The sequence below is a fragment of the Lethenteron reissneri genome, chromosome 25 (assembly GCF_015708825.2).
Source record: "Lethenteron reissneri isolate LAM-NWPU_2019-01 chromosome 25, ASM1570882v1, whole genome shotgun sequence".
Taxonomy (NCBI): Eukaryota; Metazoa; Chordata; class Hyperoartia; order Petromyzontiformes; family Petromyzontidae; genus Lethenteron; species Lethenteron reissneri.
The window spans coordinates 2,880,977-2,899,057 of record NC_083803.1 but is presented as its reverse complement, the minus strand read 5'-3'; the positions used below and the strand labels follow the sequence as shown (position 1 = coordinate 2,899,057).

The window sequence follows — 18,081 nt, the reverse complement described above, 5'->3', positions numbered from 1 at the left end:
CCACGTGCCAAACACTTCCTGATTTGATGGACTTTTCAAAAAATCCCTATGAAGGACCTTTACTGAAACAGTATCTCGACTTGGTAATGCTTTCTTGGGCAAAAAAAAACATTCCTGTACAAAGCGTAGAAAGGCGTTAATCCAACATTGGATTAACACCAATATCTATACTCTCTGGTTCATTCGGTAAAGTCAGGTAGGTAGAAATATCTACTTGGATATTTTTACAAAGCCTCATCCATGTACCTCGCTGCCGACTCAAGTCCTGATCCCCCTTCTGGGTTTATGCTATCACCATCTTAAAATCTCGCCCAGATCCAGACGAACGCTGGCAAATGGACTGAAATAACGTGATTGCCTCGGATAAACGTCTCATTCGAGATTTAAACAACGCACTTTCTGGCTTGGACATTTCACAAAGGGTTCATAAACCGCATCAGGACATCAATAGGCCGACGCGCACATTTTCTCAATGAGTCTGAAATTAAAGATCGGCCACAGTGCGACTGCGGCCATACAACCCAAACGATGGGCCATTGAGTAAACCCCTGCAATGGAGGAGGAATAAGCACTCACTCGTGAAGCCCTCTCGTCGTGTGCTAGCAGATGCCGACATTGTCATTGAGCTCCTGACCATACAGTTATTGCTGTGCCATACGCAAAGAACACGATTGCTGTGGCATGTGTTGAAGACCACTCGAGCCTGAATGCTTCATGGCTCGCAGTCCCTCCTCGCTCCGTGGTTATCCAGAAGGTCCGTGCTGTTCGCGTGTAATCGTGCACAGACGGCTGGCAACGCTGTGTGGGTGCTGGGAGGGGACGTCCGGTCGGATCCGTTCACTCGGCTGCCACGAGACGACGCAGGAATGCGGCCACGCACCGAGCCGCTGCTAATCATGATGATAACAATTCGTGACAATGATGGCGAAGGCATTTTTATTTATTGCTGTTATTATTGCGGCGACGATGATGGTGGTGATAATTGGGGATAATTGTATCGATGACAGTGATGGTCCAATAGCAGACGAGTGTGTCGCGGTGGAGGAGGGTGGAGGATGGAATTTCACACGGGCAGGAGGAGCGCGCTGTGGTGGTGGTGGTGGTGTTGGTGGTGGTGGAGGAGGAGGAGGTGGTGGAGGAGCCGTGTTTCCCCGGGGACGTGACGTGGGAGGCGGTAGCCCGCCCAGCCGCTATCCACGGAGACTCACGCAACCTCCTCAAACCCACGTCTCTCTTTCTCTCACACACACCACACATCTCTCCTCTCTCTCACACCACGCCGCCTTGTCTGCCAGCTCCATCCTGCACGAGCAGACATCTGCGTGGGGAGTGTAAGGACCTCGCTAGGTAAGGCGGCGGCGGTGGTGGTGGTGGTGTTAGCTCCGAGTAGACAATTATCATGAGCCTTGCTCCGAATTCTCGTCGTCTGCTCCGTTGGCCTCTCCTCCTCGTTGTGGTCGCCCTGGTTCGCCTCGGCCCGAGGGTCACCGGACACCCTCAGTGTCTCGACTACCGCCCGCCCTTCCAGCCGTCATCTCCGCTGCAGCTGTGCATAGAGTACGGCAGCTTCGGCTGCTGCGATGCGGAGAGGGACTTGCAGATCTACCGCAGATTCTGGGAGGTCATGGGGCACATGGATGGAGGCGGATACCGCCTGTGCGCCTCCTTCATCAAGAACCTCCTCTGCCAGGTGAGACGAGGTGATGCCTCTGGCTCCTCCGTGTGTTTGTGTTGCTCTTTGTGCTTGGGCCATGCACGTGGAGGAGGGACCAAAAGCTGAGCTCATTACGAATGTGATTGGATGCATTGGTGGTACAGGAGTAGTTATGATAACAATTACGTCCCAAGATTCGCCTTTCGGGTCTTGGTGCATTGAGATGTTTGGCCACGTTCATTCATGAGTTTGGCAGCTTCTTTCGGGAGAGACAGATGAATAATCCACCATGCACACGAGGGATACGCACACTCAAAAGTTCCTCACGGATGGATTTAAGTCTCCGTTGCTGTCACTGTCATCTCCTGGCCACCCCGCAGCCAAAGTCTACAACAGCTGGTACAGTAATCGTTCCCAGGCAGTAATTCCAAACCATTCGCGTGTATGGGGACTGAATAGAGAAACGTTAACATACAGCGTGTTGTAATAATTAAGAACAGAGGTGGCTGGATGAGAAATAGAACAGGTGGCTAATAGTTAAGAGCAGGTGGCTGGATGTCTAGCGACATCCGGAGTGAAGAGCATTGTCTAATTGAGGGCGAGGAGAGAGAGAGCGAGATGATCAAAGGGGGAGCGAGGGCCAAACATCGGGGCGCGTGCCTGGGACGAAGACGATTTGGTGGTTCGGTCCTCGTAAGGAGGGATGTGAACCTCCCGCACACACGAATCTTCTTGACGCAAGTACTAACCTGGCTCAGCCGTGCTTAATGTCTTCGTCTAAACTAGACCAAAGATAACGGGCTAATTTTTAAGTTGATGATTTTGTATGGCCCGTGAATGATGTTATACATATCCAAATGGCCCTTGGCAGAAAAAAAGGTTCCCCACCCCTGGTCTCAAGGGTGCGTGGGCAATACCAGCGACTTGAGGTCGTGACTGCCCATTCATTGAGCATCGGGTTTCGTCTCCACATTCGGAGAGACCAGGAGCATTTGCATTAATAAGATGTGCTGACAACTTGTCAAAGTGCATGGGAGACCACTCCTTGGATCTTCTTGTTCATCAGATATCCAGACTTTCGAGCAAGGGCGTTTCCCCAAACGCCAATTCTCGCGACTCGCCACGCGACGTCTTGTTCCGCGTTTACTCCCCATTCAAGTACAAGTCGGTCCACGCTTCACGCGCCCGATGATTGTTAAACACGTGACGCTACAAGCAATTATGGCGCACAGACACGTGGAACGGGTACGCACGCACACAAATATCTCAATTTTGATTTGAATAGACCCAATGAACGCAGACAGCGTTATTTGCTTCGCGCGAGACGTGTTTAACAATCATCAGGTGCGTGCAGCGTGAACGGACTCGTATTTGAGTGGGGGAGTAAACGCGGAATAAGACGTTGCGTGGCGGGTGATTCGCGAGGTCTGGCGTGTGCGAAACCTTCCTCGATAGGAACATGTGCAGCACATGTTTAAAGCGAAAGTGACTTCACCTACAACCAGTGCATGGTGTGCCAAAAGCGTGTTCAGGGCAAGCCCCATTGAGGTAGCGGACGTGAGCAAAGTGTTTACACTGGAGCAGTGGGTGCTGTGTGAATTCTCCGTGCGAACTTCAGATGCCGAGTACAGTTTACAAACAAGGAATGAAAATAAGCCGGCAAGGTCTGTCGTGAGTAATATGCGACCTCAATAATACAGGTTTTTTGTCATGTTATAGCGCGTATTTACGTATTTCGCGATCTAAACCACCCCCCACCCCCCAAATAAAAAAACCCTGTATTTTATGGATGATATTGACTGAAAGCTTTCGTGACTGCAGGCTTTCATATTCTTTGGGTCTTTCGGTAAAGTCACGCAGAAAGGTTCACATTTCGATCACGAGCGATGACGTCATCGCTCGTGATCGAAACGTCCTAGTTTTTGTGTTGATTTTATATTCATTATTTTTTTATTAATACGTACCTATCTACGTGACTTTTACCGAAAGACCCAAAGAATATGGACGATATTGGTCGCGAAAACCGACGCGTTGAACTGAATACGACACCTGCTGGCCATTCGAGTCCAATGCAATCGTGGATGGCGGGGCAAATCGTTGGCCCTCAACTGAACCCACCCAGGGTCCATTAAATCTTTTTAAATTCGCGCAGAGGCCACGGGGGATATGGAATACAGCAGCACTCTCTGTACCCGCTCGTAAATTAGTCAGTCTCTGCACAGACCGGCGGGAAGACTCCAGGCGAGTTCCCTTCTTACCACTCTTCCAAGCAGCACGCGAAGAGTTGGCTCCTTGTGTAAACCGTTTTATGCAACAATTGGCGCCCGTCATTAACTGGCCTAGGTTCACTTTGCAGCCGGAAATGAAAAACGAAGTGCCACATTGCCATTTGGTTTGCATTCCGAGGACGGACGATCCAAGGAGAGGTGCCAGACTCCGGGGAGGTGTCTGTTGTAAGTGTTGTACAGTACTGCAAAGCCCTTTGTTATAAGTGCCCTGCCTCACACTTGCTCGCCACACAGATGTGCATCCATTGACGAGGGCACTCAGGGCATTTTGGAGTCCCAAGGCACCAGATTTTTTCCACTGTTCTGTGAGATGTGTAACTTAAATTTTTTTTTATGTAATACTGTATCTTATTGTTGTGCATGTTGTTTGCCCGGGTCATTTAGCTTGAGCCCAGCCAACTTTGCAAGCTCTGCTGTTCAGTTCTTTACTTATTTCCCCCTTACAAGTTTTAAAAACATTCGAAGATTTCTGTTGTGTTTCGAGGCCATTTAAGGACAGGGATGAAAATAATTAAAGAAACAGGCGAGTGTGTGGTGGCCTGCTGTTGGAGAATGGTTTTTTTAATAGTGAGATGCAACATTCCAAGGTGCACAAAATAAATATTTTAATCAGTGCTTGTTCCCCGAGTCAGAAAATTGGACATTGACAAATCAAATAGAACAACGTGAAAAGTAAGTTGGCTTGGGCACGCCACGGCCCCCTGGTAAGAGATGAAGAACGAGACCGGTTATGGAATGGAAGTCGGAGGAGGGAACATTCCCCAGGAAACGAGAAATGACGTGGAGAGTTGACCTCATGCACAGCAGCGACTTGTATTCGTGGCACCGCAGGATGGAGCATTGATGTGATGCATATAAAGGAAGCGTGATAAAGCGAGCTAAATATGATACTTTTGCAAATTGGCCCTTGGAGTATATCGAGCTTTGTGTTTTGTGAAAGGGCTTTAAGAATGAGTGCTGGCTTCTGGGTCGGATAATGAACACCATGTTAACCATATGCCCAAGAAATGTCTTAAACCTTTCTTCAAACGAAACGTGAGCACTCGTGTTGGATTGATGACAGATGTGCCGTGGGGCAGTGAAGTGGAGATCAAGATGGGGTTAGCCTCAGCCATAACTTTTGTGGAAAGCAGATTTCGGGGAATACTTAAGTGGAGCGTCGGACATCAAAAACCGAGCCCGGATGTGAAACCGACACGTGTAGTACTTGTCAAGCAATGCCCGACTGAATGGCTTCAAGATATATACACCTTCCTAAAACCCAATCGATAACCACTCTTTATGTCATTTTGTCTTGATGGAAAACATAAAAAGTAATCACCTTTGGCACTAAACTGCTCGAGCATAACACATTGTGTCACCATTTGCACTGTAGCTATACAAATGGCCCAAGACTCTGAGCACTGCAGATAAGAGTTGTAAATGCGCCTAAATAATTATAATGTATTTTAATTTAGTGCCTTTAATCAAAAGCTCACAAAGTGATGTACACGTAAACATGTCAACACATGATTCAAAACAAGATAATAATTAAAAAGTACTCCACCAGACAAAACTGTTTGGGTGAACAGATTGCACCGAGCGCTCCGCAAGCGTTGGTATTGACCGACGTGAGCTTTCGTGACTTAAAGACATCGCCTGTGCCCGAGTCACGTACATGGATGAGAAGGTGGCTTCCATAGGTGGGGAGCTATAACAGCAGAAAGCCAGGCCGGTGTCACATTGTCGCCCTGGCCCCGGCAGGAGTGCTCGCCATACGCGGCGCACCTCTTCGACGCCGAGGACCTGTCCACGCCCGTGCGAACCCTGCCGGGCCTCTGCCCCGACTACTGCCGCTCCTTCTACTACCAGTGCGGCTCCACCCTGAGCCTGCTCACCGACGACAAGGAGGTACGACGCCTGGAGACGGACGGGGAGCGGCTCTGCAAGAGGCTCGTGCTGGAAGACAAGGAGTACTGCTACCCCGCCGTGCTGGAGAGCCCCGACCTCAACGCGGAGCTGGGCGTCGTGCAGGCGGGAGAAGACGGCTGCATGCAGCTGTGCCTCGAGGAGGTGGCCAACGGGTTGCGCAACCCCGTGGCCATGGTGCACGCCGGCGACGGCACGCACCGACGCTTCGTGGCCGAGCAGCTGGGCCTCGTGTGGATGCTGCTGCCCAACGGCTCGCGGGCCGAGCGACCCTTCCTCAACGTCAGCAAGGAGGTCCTCACCTCGCCCTGGATCGGGGATGAGCGCGGGTTCCTTTGCCTGGCCTTCCACCCCAACTATCGTAAGAACGGCAAGATGTACACGTACTACTCGGTGCTCTCCAAGGATCGCAAGAGAGAGCTGATACGCATCAGCGAGTTCCGCGTGTCGCCAGACAACATGAACTATGTCGATCCCAAAACCGAGAGGTAAGCAGATCGCATGGTACGTGTTGGGTATTTATCATAGTTTTGGCTGTCATTGGCTGCACAAGGAAAGTCTGTGGTTCACAGTAAGTGGTTGTTTTTCGTTCAATATGTTTATTTTGGACGTTCCGCTGTTTTAGGATAATGGGTCTCTTATTTGTCATGCTCGTGCGTGCCAAGAACATAGCGTTTATATTTCCAGCAAAGGACACTGATGTAATGATGTTTTTAATAGCAATGTATATTCAGTTGTCTGAAAGATGTACACATTTACATGATGGGTTTCATACATTTATATTAGTCATCTTGTTAGAAAAGTTTCTAACGATATGCATATCTTTAAACATACAATTTATAAGCCATCGCCAAAGTACATTTTACCACTGGGTAGAGTTCGCTTAACGATAAAATTAATTGAGTGCAGTTTTGTTAAACTTTTTTGACATACGCAAATGAAAACACGATGTTAAAAGCCCTCTGTCTGTACAGGTACATTTTAGAGATAGAGGAGCCAGCAGCCAATCACAACGGAGGGCAGTTGCTCTTCGGAGAAGACGGCTTCCTCTACATTTTCACCGGCGATGGTGGCCGTGCCGGGGACCCATTCGGGCTCTTCGGAAACGCGCAGAACAAGTCCGTTATCCCACACCCCCCACCCCGTCACCCCGCACCCATCGCCCCTCGTGCGTTTATCGGTGCAGTGAAGTTGCTGACACAGCCTTAACCCTATTGTGGTTTCAACCAGAGATTCATTGCAGCTGGCTCTGTGCTGGTCGGCGACTCAGAAAATATTCTTGCGGCCAACACACCGCATCGAGTCTGCCTCACGGCTATGGTTGTGGCTACTAACAACACGCCTACTCCAGGCTCGCAGCGACGCCGACTACATTCGGTGACAAATTAAGCCCTGGTTACACCTGATTGCAGCACCTGGTGTTTGTGTAATACCTAACATACCCAACATTGCAACGGTTATTTTTACAGGCCTCAAATAGGAACATATCTTCAATGTAGCCACTTGCTTGTTTATATTGTAAAATATCCTCAGTTCCCACCAGTGTTTAAGGCCATTCGTTTACACTTTCCCTCCCATTGGCTTGAGACACACACATTTCTTCTTCGAGGCCAAGTTTACAGTCTGGTGTCACGTGGAGACGCATGACGTCGTTGCTTTGTCTCTGAAAGCACAAGGCTCATCACGCTCTTTACTGTCTCCACATCTTGATCACCACCACCACCGCCGCCTCCCCCCTCCCGCTAGGTCCGCGTTGCTCGGCAAGGTCTTGCGCATCGACGTGGACGGCACGGACGTGGGGCGGCCGTACCGCGTGCCAAGCGACAACCCCTTCGTACGCGAGCGGGGCGCGCGGCCCGAGGTGTTCGCCTACGGCGTGCGCAACATGTGGCGCTGCTCCTTCGACCGGGGCGACCGGCTGACGGGCGCGGGGCGAGGACGTCTCTTCTGCGGCGACGTCGGGCAGAACAAGTTCGAGGAGGTGGACATCATCGTGAAGGGAGGCAATTATGGCTGGAGAGCCAAGGAGGGCTTCGAGTGCTACGACCGCCAGCTCTGCCACAACCACACACTCGGCACGTTTGTTTTTGGTGATTCGTTGGGAGAGCGTCCGCCGTCATCCGTTTCAATATTCGGGGGTCCGATGTTGTGCCCTGAGCTACTGTGTGCTGCTCTTGGGCAATTGTACGCAGTCATAGTATAAACACACGTTCAGTCATGAAGCATTCTGTTTGTAATGCCTTGTTTTTGTTTTGTATATGTACAGATGACATCCTTCCAATATATGCATATAACCACAGCTTGGGGAAGTCTGTTACGGGTGGCTACATCTACAGGGGGTGCCACTCCCCAAACCTAAATGGACTCTACATCTTTGGAGACTTCATGAGTGGGTGTGTCCTCACCCCAAAATCAATAGCACCAGAGCAGACGTTCTTACACAAAACACCATTTTCTCAAGGTACATTTCTATCTAGACGGCACTGCATTCTTTTAATGGAATGCTTCAGATCCGAAATGGTTCAGAATTGTCTTCACCTCACAACCAAATTCAACAACATATGATGTTTCTCTCGGACTGCTTTTTACTTTTGTTTTGCCGTTGTTGGCAGGCGGCTGATGGCGCTGAAGGAGGACCCTCGGCTCGGACGCTGGGATAAGAAGGATGTGTGCATGGGCCAGGGTCAGACCTGCGTGTTCCCTGGCGTCATCAACAACTACTACCAGTACATCATTTCCTTTGCCGAGGACGAGGCAGGCACGTCTCCCACACTGCCGCCAACGCTCTCCCACATTCAGGCTTCACCCAGCCAATGTGCCGCGTTGATTTGTTTTTCACCTATTTGTGCCCGCGGCCACATGATCCGGAATTCACCTGATCTTGTCAGATCTCGGCAGCTAAGCAGGCTTGAGCCTGGCTAGTGCTTGGTTGGGTGAACCCCTTGAATAAAACTGGTGTTGTAGGCAGCTACGGGGCTACCTTGTGTCCACAGGGCAAGTATGGCAAAATGCATTGTTGTCCTTAACTATACCTTAACATCTCTGCGCCTTGCCTTGAATCTTCAACTGACCAGTGTGTTGAAGTTTGGCCAAAAACCCCCCACGTTACCACATGGCATCGGGAGGCTCTTGCCAGCAGTGTACAGTATTGGCAAAGCACTGCGCATGTTTATATTGCGTCAAAAATCCAGGAGGGTGTCTCTGCGGTAAGAGCGCTTGACTTGCACATCAGCTGGTTGCAAATGTCTAATCTGGTCGTGGGTTGACTTGATCAGTCCTGATTTTGAGGGCTGATAAAATCGGTAGCACTCTGTAGAGCACTTCCCGATTTCTCATATGCCAACGTTTGTCCTTGAAACAAGTGCTATGAATACCACGATGAGAAAACAACGCTGCGCCGCGACTCCTACACCGCACGTTGAGTTACGGGGCTGTGTTCTGCCTCCAGGAGAGCTGTACTTCTTGTCATCGGGTCTGGCGAGTACTCGGTCTCCCACGTCCACCATCTACCGCATCGTAGACCCGTCCAGGTGCCTCCCCCGCATACCCATCGCCTCCACTCGCAGCTCCACATTTTAACGCGTTGTTGTTGTTGTTGGAAAAAGGACAACCGTGTCTGAGGTGGGTTCTTTTTTTTTTATTCCATTTCTAGGAGAGCTCCCCCAAAGAAGTGCGAGGTGACGGTGGCCCCTGTTCAGGTGAAAGGAAGGCTTGTAGATTTCAAACCCAAACAAAGTAGGTACTATTTAGATGTTCTTACACTACACTGGGGTTTTGCACTCATAAAAATGGAATGTCTTGAACAATTTTCACAAGCCTGGGCTGTGATGTTTTGTTTTAGGGCTGATCATATCAAAAACAACCACCACCCCTCCACCTCCTCCAACAAAACCTCCCCAACTTGCGCCCACTCGGAGGCCCAAGCCTACACGGCCATCTGGGTCAAAAGGCAAAACGTTCACCACCACCACCAACTCAAGGCTGGCAGCACCGGGTGCGCTGCATCCTTCGCGGCGTCCAGCCGGTCAGCCCACTCTGAGGCCCCCGACCGCAGGCGCGATTTCCCGCCAAGGGCAGCAGAAGAGCCAGAGGCGGACGGGCAAGCCAGGGCAGGCCGGCCGCAAACGTCCCTTGGTCAGCAGGCCGTTGAGGCCGTTGCGGCCAGGCACGCGCCGAAGGCCCGCGCCGAACGTGCGGAGGCCACACGCGCCGCGGACGAACATACAGATGAGCGAAAGTAGCCCAGAGAGGAGATGATAAGGTGCAAGTCTCAAGTGCTGTCCGGCACCGACATCCACGGACAAGTCACTCGCCTTTGGCGTGAGCGGGGTTTCATTTCAGCGCTGGAGCTGTCCTGGGCTGGGCTCTGGAAAATATTTCGCCTCCGCCCTCCTCTCAGCCACCCCCACGCCACTCACTGTCTTCGGGTGGGCAGTCTCCAGGGGGTTTGGGGGGGGGGGGCGTCTAAATATATTCCATGAGAAATCAAGCGCTTGGTGTGGGCATAATAATGTTAGATCGTGGAGCACAGCACGTTTACACCTGCCTGGCCAGTCTTGGAAAGAGAAGCTGTACTGTGAGTTGCCAACGCATTCTCTGACGGCATAATTGACTAAGGTTAAGAAGCAGCTTGCATTGTCAAGGGCCCTTTTTAAAAACACACGATGCAGTGGTGCTGGGGCCTGCAGAAGAATCCATCGAGTTGGTGTGGCGGCATTGTGCGATTGCTTTTTTACAGTGTTCATCCTCCTGTATTTTCATCGTTCGAATTTTTACGAAGCATGAACTAAACTTGAATTTGTAAACTAATGACTAAAATCAGGACAAGTGTATAGTGTTAGTTATTGTTTTAATTTATTTTAATACCCCCATAACTGAAAATCTAAAGACCAAAGTGTGAAAAAAACCAATCGCCTTTTGGGTTTCACCACCTGTGTATTTACAGCAAAACTCATTGATTGGGTCACGGTCTGTTAAGTTTATTTTGTTTTAAATACAAAAAAAAATTACCGTTGCATATGGATTGTGTCGCATTTATTTTTGGTGCTCAGTGTTGCATTTCCCCTGAAATATGTACGGGTAACTTTTCCCCACGTAAAGAGAAACATGTGAAGTCTGCTAAGCCCTCGATTTTGCCGTGGCAGCCACGGACGCCATTTGTTCTGCTGCATTTCTCAAGCCGGTGTTTGTTTGCAAGTGTGTGTAGGTAGGGTCGGTATAACGCGTGCCAAAATGCCACGGCAGTATTTTGGAGTTTTAAGGATTTCCTATGAATAACAAACAAACGGGCGCAAGCAGTCTTCTGGGTAATAAATCAGCAGCCCTTGTGTTTTCATTATTTTATTCCTGAGGGTTGGGATGAAGTTTCCTTCACCTTGATTGCCTTGAGGTCACCTGTAAACGCACACGTTCTGCGAATTCGTTTTCTCCTGAATACAATTTTTTTAAATTTTGTGCCAAATAAACTCAATCTTTTTAGCGCGCTGTGCTCTGAACCCAGTGACCTGAGTTTGATCCCAGGCACAGCTAACGTCAGTCGTGAAGTGATATCTGAACCCCTCCTCGCATTCACCCTCCACCCGATTGACCATTGTGGTGAAGTATGGTCAAACAAATCCCATGGCTAATACGGTGCGGACAGGCCTTCATCCAGCAAAGGATTGACAAAGGGCTGTAAAGAATGCAAGACATGTCGGTGTGTGCGTGCAATCAATACAAGTATCAGATGTAAAACCCGAGGAATGTTATTGTGAATTTCTTAGCAGTGAAAGTGGCAGCAGCGATATAGCGTTGTGTTGATTCTGTAATATTAATTCTTACGCTCGCATTAATGCATCTAATCGTGCATATCGTATGTTCAGTCATGAGTTCACGCGCAATGACTTGATTTTCTCTCTCCCAACGGGGGCCCTCCGTTGAAGATGTTGTTTGAGAGCCGCTGAGGACCTGAGTATCTGAACAGGTTCTGGGCACCCACGTCGGTCAGGTACTCGGCTAGAGGTGACACGAAATGTGCTCCTGGCAACCCACTGAGCAGCGTGGTGAAGTATGGTCAAATGATGCAAAGATCCCCCACATACTCTTAGGTTTTTTCGGTAAAGTCACGTAGGTAAAAAATTAAATTAAAATTAATAAAAGTAATAATAAAAATAAAATAATAAATCACGACGTTTCGGAGGCAACACAAGTCTCCGTCATCAGGTGGGACCGTCACATCTAGATTTACTGTATCAAGTGAGGGAAAGATTCCAAGATACAGGTTCTTAAATACAAGTTAAGAGGGGAGGAGGGGGGGAGGGGCTTATCTGAATGTGGTAGCCAATGAATGGAACGTATTGGGGGGGGCTAAAAGCCTGAAGAGACGTTTGGGGCACATGTCGCTATCGAGCATAAATACGACGTCGGCAGTACCACGCCCGGCCGCATTTGCATCCCCAGTGCTGATGTTTGCACACCGCACTACTAGGTACTCATTTAAGGCTGAGTAGACATAGGGGAGGCCCAGAACCGGTTCAGATATCGGCCGTGAGCACAAATCGAACTCGGGTCGCTGGGATCGTAGCGTAGAGCGTTAGCCACTGCACGTCCGCTCCCCTCGTATACCCTCACAACTGTTGCACGATATGTCTGGGTACGAGCAGCTCACGTGGACTTGACTTGCTTAGGCCGTGCTCCGGCTCCTCTCGGATGGGGGGGGGGGGGTGCCCAGTCACCCCTGTGGTATTGGGAGACCACCGTCAGTGGGAACCCACGAAGGAGAGTGTACTTCTTGGGTTGCTAAAGGGACAATTGGTGGGGTGCAGGGCCCATTCCACTACCCCCGGTACCGCCGCCGGCCCTCCTGTTCAACGTACACAAATAAAACCACACGCGATTTTGGCAATTCGCTGGCAGTCAAAGGAGAAAACGTGGCCAACAGGACGAGAAGTGTGGAGATGGAGCCGTGAGGTCAGCTCGTGCGGGAGCGAGATGAAATTGTGGCATTGCAGGACTGTGTTGGACGGGGACGGCGTGGTAATGAAAGCTTCGATGCGAACGTAAATAGACAGCAAGTCCTCGTTTAACGCGGTCGATGCGTTCCTGAACAGTGCCGCAATTTCGCCATGAATAATTTCACGACAAAAGTTTGACGAGATACGATGGGTATGACGCCGTGTTACCGTATCAATCCGCGTACTGCATCGTACCGCTCAGCCGCGCAGTTCAAGAAAGTAGTTCGTCGTCGACCGCTCAGAAAGGGGCCGTCCATAAATGACGTCACGCACCTAGGGAGGGGGGGGGGGTCAGACATTTGGGACAATGTGTGACGAGGGGGGGGGGGTAAGAAATGTGACGTTACATCAAAATGCGCAACTTTAAATAAATATAGAATTGTTATAACAACACTAATTGTCACAACAACACTCCTACAACATCAGAGTGCAGCGCCACATTAAATATGCATTACAATGACAATAGTTTAAAGCGATTTGAAGAATGTTTTATTTAACAAATGGAAATATGTTTTTTTTTGGGTGGGGGGAAGGGAGCTTTGTGACGTCATATTTGAGGGGGTCTGACTTTTTGTGACGCCGTGTGACGAGGGGGGGGGGGTCAAAAATCGTCCAAATCACGTTTTAACAGAGCGCGTTCCGCGTTATAACGGAGTGCGTTCCGCGTTATAACGAAGCGCGTTCCGCGTTGTGCGAAAAGTTCCCGAATGGAGGAAGCGCGTGATAGCGAAAACGCGTTTGTGTGAACACGCGTTAAGCGAGGACTTGCCACGCTTCACTGGAAATTCCAAGCACGTGTCCCATTGCGTTCACTTGTCCGCTAAAGCCACAAGAGGGCGCTATACATCCCGCAACTGTTAAATAAATAATAGCGGAATCGAATCGCTATCTGGAATCGTCAGAACGGATGGAATCTCGGGTGCGAATCGTTACACTCCCAAAGTATAATAACTAAAAATGTCTCATAATTTAGGACCCATATCTTAGAAGGGACCTTGCCTGTAACATCTGATAGTTCACCAGCATCAATGAAAACCTGACTGCAGGATGAGACACGATGTCTAAACCTGTCCAGAGTTTGTTTGCACTGAATCAACGGTGCGCATATGATGCATTTTCAGAGATTACGGGGAGGGCTGATGGTTGTGTAAAAAATAAAAACCTTTTAATTGTTATGTGGAGTGACAGCTGTATGAAAGAGACGTGTTATCCGTGTATCTATTTAGTAATCATTACAGTAAACAATTTACTGTATGGCTTGTCCCCACTTGATGGAAGTGAAAAGCGTGCTACATATGAACAGCAGAGGGCAGTATTCACGCGAACATTTGTTTTATGTCAATCCAGCAATCCTGCCAGGTGACACAATTGGCAGTCAAGGCAAATCTCCACTCAGAGATTCCCATTTTCAGTCGGAGTTTGGGGTAGGGGCTCTGTCCTTACAGAACTCTTGCTCTGTCCGAAGGAGGTGATTATCCGACATCGATTGTAAGATTCTCAAAGAGACGTTGACAACACTCTGAGGTCAAGTTCAGTTTGTAAAGTGTATTTGTTCAAGCTGTTAAGAACTCCAAAGAGATCCGGAAAGCTTGTTTTCAAGATTGACCTGATTCACCAACATGACAGAAGTAAAACAAATAACACGAAATAAATTATTTGAAGCAAACAGACATTAAAGCAAAAAAACCGACTGTGCCACTTGAGAAATCGAAAACATTGGACAACCCAATCGATTTAAATTTCGATTTAAAGCTTTCGTGACTGCAGGGATTCATATTATTGGTTCTTTCGGTAAAGTCACGTAGAAGGGAAATAATAAAATAATAAAAATTTAACAATAAAATTATCACGACGTTTCGATTTACACCTGATGATGATTGCTCGTGTTGCAATCGAAACGTCGTGAGAATATTATTGTTTAATTTTTATTACTTTATTATTTCTCTTCTACGTGACTTTACCGAAACAACCAAGTATATGCACCCAATCGATGTGAAATCATGTCAACACAAATTAATCGAATACATTCCGTGTAGCGTAAGGTGCATTGTGGCAGTTCCTCGGAAACAGCAATGAGATGGCATCTCGCTTTGCTTCGCGTCGTGGAAATGAGATTGACGGTGAATTCACCATCGCTCACAACTTAAACATGAACATCAGCACTCTTGCTCATCTGTTGGCGATGGGCTTGCACTTCATCCAGCGGTGGATTGATTATGGCAGATGACGACGACGACGATGATTATTTGGTGTCACCTACGTTTTTAGGTTTGAGTACGTAAATAAAAATCAACATACAAACGAATGATGGCTAAGAATATTAAAGATTCGCTCCGAATATTTTTTTAATGTTTTAAAATAATTTTCCGAAAAAAAATTCATACTTGTTCTAGATTTGAAGCTTTCGTGACTGCAAGGATTCATACTCTTAGGTGTTTTCGGTAAAGTCACGTAGGTAAAAAATAAAATAAAAAATGAAAAATAACTAAATTTATATAATTTAGTTATTTTAATTTAGGTTTTTTTCATTTATTAGTATTTTATTTTATTATAATTATTATTTTCACCTACGTGACTTTACCGAAAAAACCTAAAAGTATCATACTTGTTTGAAAATTTCGTTTTGCTTAAAATGTCCCTTTGCCGGTGTTCTTGTTGGCGTGCTGCTTATCGGCAAAGGAAGTCTTGGCACAGTCGCCGATGCGGCGACATATGCTTGTGGATACGCGCGGTGCTCTCGTCTGAAACGTTTCAGCCGCTTGACTGTCGGCCTGTGGCACAATCCACCCGCCCCTAGGACACTGACGCGGGTGACGGGACGTGAATGTGGAGGCAGGGATCACGTGAAGAAGCCGTGGGCCCTGCTGAGGGAATTGCATTCCTGCAGGGTGAGCGCACGCCACATGCGGCGGCAGACACAGGAATCATCACCCCCCCACCCACCACCCCCACTTGCATCTGCGCCACCACATGTGCGCATCTCCTCGTCGCACCCTGCACTCTCACCCAGCAACAATAACAACAACAACAGCAGCAGCCGCAGCCGCAGCAGCCATGTGGGCACACTGATATCTGATCTGAATGATGACCGTTATTGTAGGACGCGGTGACGCCTGAAATCCAACACGCCGGAGAGGCAAGAGTTGGTGGGGCACTTGGGGTATTTTTTTGTTGTTGGGGTAGGAGATTGGCAGCACAGCAAATGTGTTCACGAACACATCTGTGCGGAGCTTTAAGTGTTATCCACTACCGACGTCTTGGTGTTCTCTGTGTACCTCCCATACGCGAAATATTCCTGGAAATGTAACTGGCCAGATGCACGTTAAATAGGTTTGAGAATTATTGAGGCTTTCTACTAAATATAAGCATCACGCAAACCGGACTGAACTTGACATGTCGTACATAATATTCCGTTTATTGATCAGTTCTGTTTGTTGTCCTTCTCCTGCACCTCCAATGAACACGATTGGCTCCTGACGGTGCGAACGAAATTCAACATACATCCAAACGAATGTCTATCATACAACGCATGACCCAATGCCATTTAGAGGTGTGCATAAAGTGTACGCATAGGCTGCATATTAATACATTCACCGATAACTCACAAGAAACAGCGATGCCACTACCGTAGTACAAATTGGCGTGCGAGGGCGGTTGTGTGTAGGATGGTTGAACGCATCGGTTGTCACATTGAAAAAATAGAAAGGTTGCTTAGACCACTCCGTAATCATTTCACAATGAACATGTCATGGGGGCGATGAGCTCATGTCGCGGGTAAGATTAAATAAACATGATCACGATGTAGAGAAGGCAAATGTTACGGTAACACGGTGGACCATGAATTCGTATCCATGGCTTCAAATTCGGCTTGGGGATCTTTGATGCGACGTGGCTATATTTACGTTTGTTATTGGACAATGTCTTCGCTGTTTTAGCAACAGAAGGCCTGCAGAATATAGCATCAGCGGCGGCGGTAGCAGTCGCTGCTTCTGGAGGTCGCACAGTTTGTCACCATGGTGAGTGCAAGCAATGCTTACTAAAACTCTCAAACTCTTGGTGGCTTTGGCGATCATCTCTGAAGCTCTGCCAAACCCTGAGACATTGTCACCCGTGCAATCGATTTAGAGCAAAGTGCATGGGTGCGTTTCGTCTAGCAGTGGGATGATTCACAACCCGCCCTGACGCCTGTATATTTAGATCCATAATAGAGGTTTTTGGGTTACATCGCGTAAATATATAAATGTGTCGTTAAAACCCGCCACCACCCGACACAGCCAACTAGTAAGGATTGTCACGTAAACAGAACATGGCCAATTCGTCACTAGTACAGCACTAACCGGTGTGTTGGCTGTATCGGGTGGTGGCGGGTTTTAACAACACATTTATATATTTACGCCATCTAACCCAAAAAGCTCTATTATGAATGATATTGGTCGCGAAAGCCTGCGTGTTAAACTGTATATTCGGAGTATGCGTGTCTCTCTCCGCGTTCTCCTTTTTCCCTCCACATTTAGAAACAAGCGTTTAAAGTCTTTGGTTACAATACATTTCCACGTGATAAGCCACTTCGTTGAGCTATCATTTGTGGCCAGGTCGCTTCTGAAAAAGAGCTTTATAGCTTAGCGGGCCTTACCTAGTAAAATAAATAGACTTTAGTTTAGCTTATCACTCATCACTGGTGTTAGCCATAACCGGGGATCCAATTCATGTTTCCTGGGTTCCATAGCGTGCGGCAAGGCCGTAGCCATGGAGTCAACATTGGGGGGGACCAAATCTTCCAGGGGATCTGGGGGTCCGCACCCCCCAGAAAAAAAAAAAAAAATCTAAATTTGAAATCGAATTTCCTGCCATTTCCTGCCATTTCCTGCCTAAAATATAAAAAAATTCACTAATACATAGGATGGACTTTTTTTTTACGATAATGTCTATTAGTGTATTGTATTACATTGCTCTGTTTTTTTATTGTATGTAATGGCAGAGATTAGGGATTAATATAGTATAACCATAACCACAATCCTTTAAACAGAAATCTATTTTATAGCAATATATTGGGGGGGGGGGGGTGTGCCCCCCCCCCAATATATATTATAATTACGGCCTTGGCGTGAGGTGCCCTGAGCAATGCACGACCGCTCCCTCACCTCATACAATATGACTGCATAATATCAACTCTTATTTAACATGAGATTTGATTGAATGCATGTATCATGAGCTTAGGCGTGAACATTAATTGATGAAT

The 18,081-nt window shown here is 48.1% G+C and overlaps 1 protein-coding gene across 1 annotated transcript; it reads left to right on the top strand.

Annotated features, from left to right (window-relative positions):
* The first annotated feature begins 1,153 nt into the window (after positions 1-1,153).
* Positions 1,154-11,456, top strand: LOC133347020 (HHIP-like protein 2). The gene is made up of 9 exons (XM_061558904.1): positions 1,154-1,690; positions 5,686-6,338; positions 6,825-6,968; positions 7,597-7,925; positions 8,117-8,243; positions 8,463-8,608; positions 9,299-9,380; positions 9,503-9,585; positions 9,692-11,456. Exons 1-9 carry the CDS (start codon positions 1,400-1,402, stop codon positions 10,105-10,107), a joined length of 2,271 nt encoding a protein of 756 aa, XP_061414888.1. The 5' UTR covers positions 1,154-1,399; the 3' UTR covers positions 10,108-11,456.
* The last annotated feature ends 6,625 nt before the right edge of the window (positions 11,457-18,081 follow it).

Bases quoted from the DNA above. Each gene is read 5' to 3' on its own strand.
- LOC133347020 (XM_061558904.1), top strand. From the start codon at position 1,400: ATGAGCCTTGCTCCGAATTCTCGTCGTCTGCTCCGTTGGCCTCTCCTC. The intron at 6,339-6,824 runs GTAAGCAGATCG...CTGTCTGTACAG, and splicing joins GTCGATCCCAAAACCGAGAG to GTACATTTTAGAGATAGAGG. The intron at 6,969-7,596 runs GTCCGTTATCCC...CCCTCCCGCTAG, and splicing joins TTCGGAAACGCGCAGAACAA to GTCCGCGTTGCTCGGCAAGG.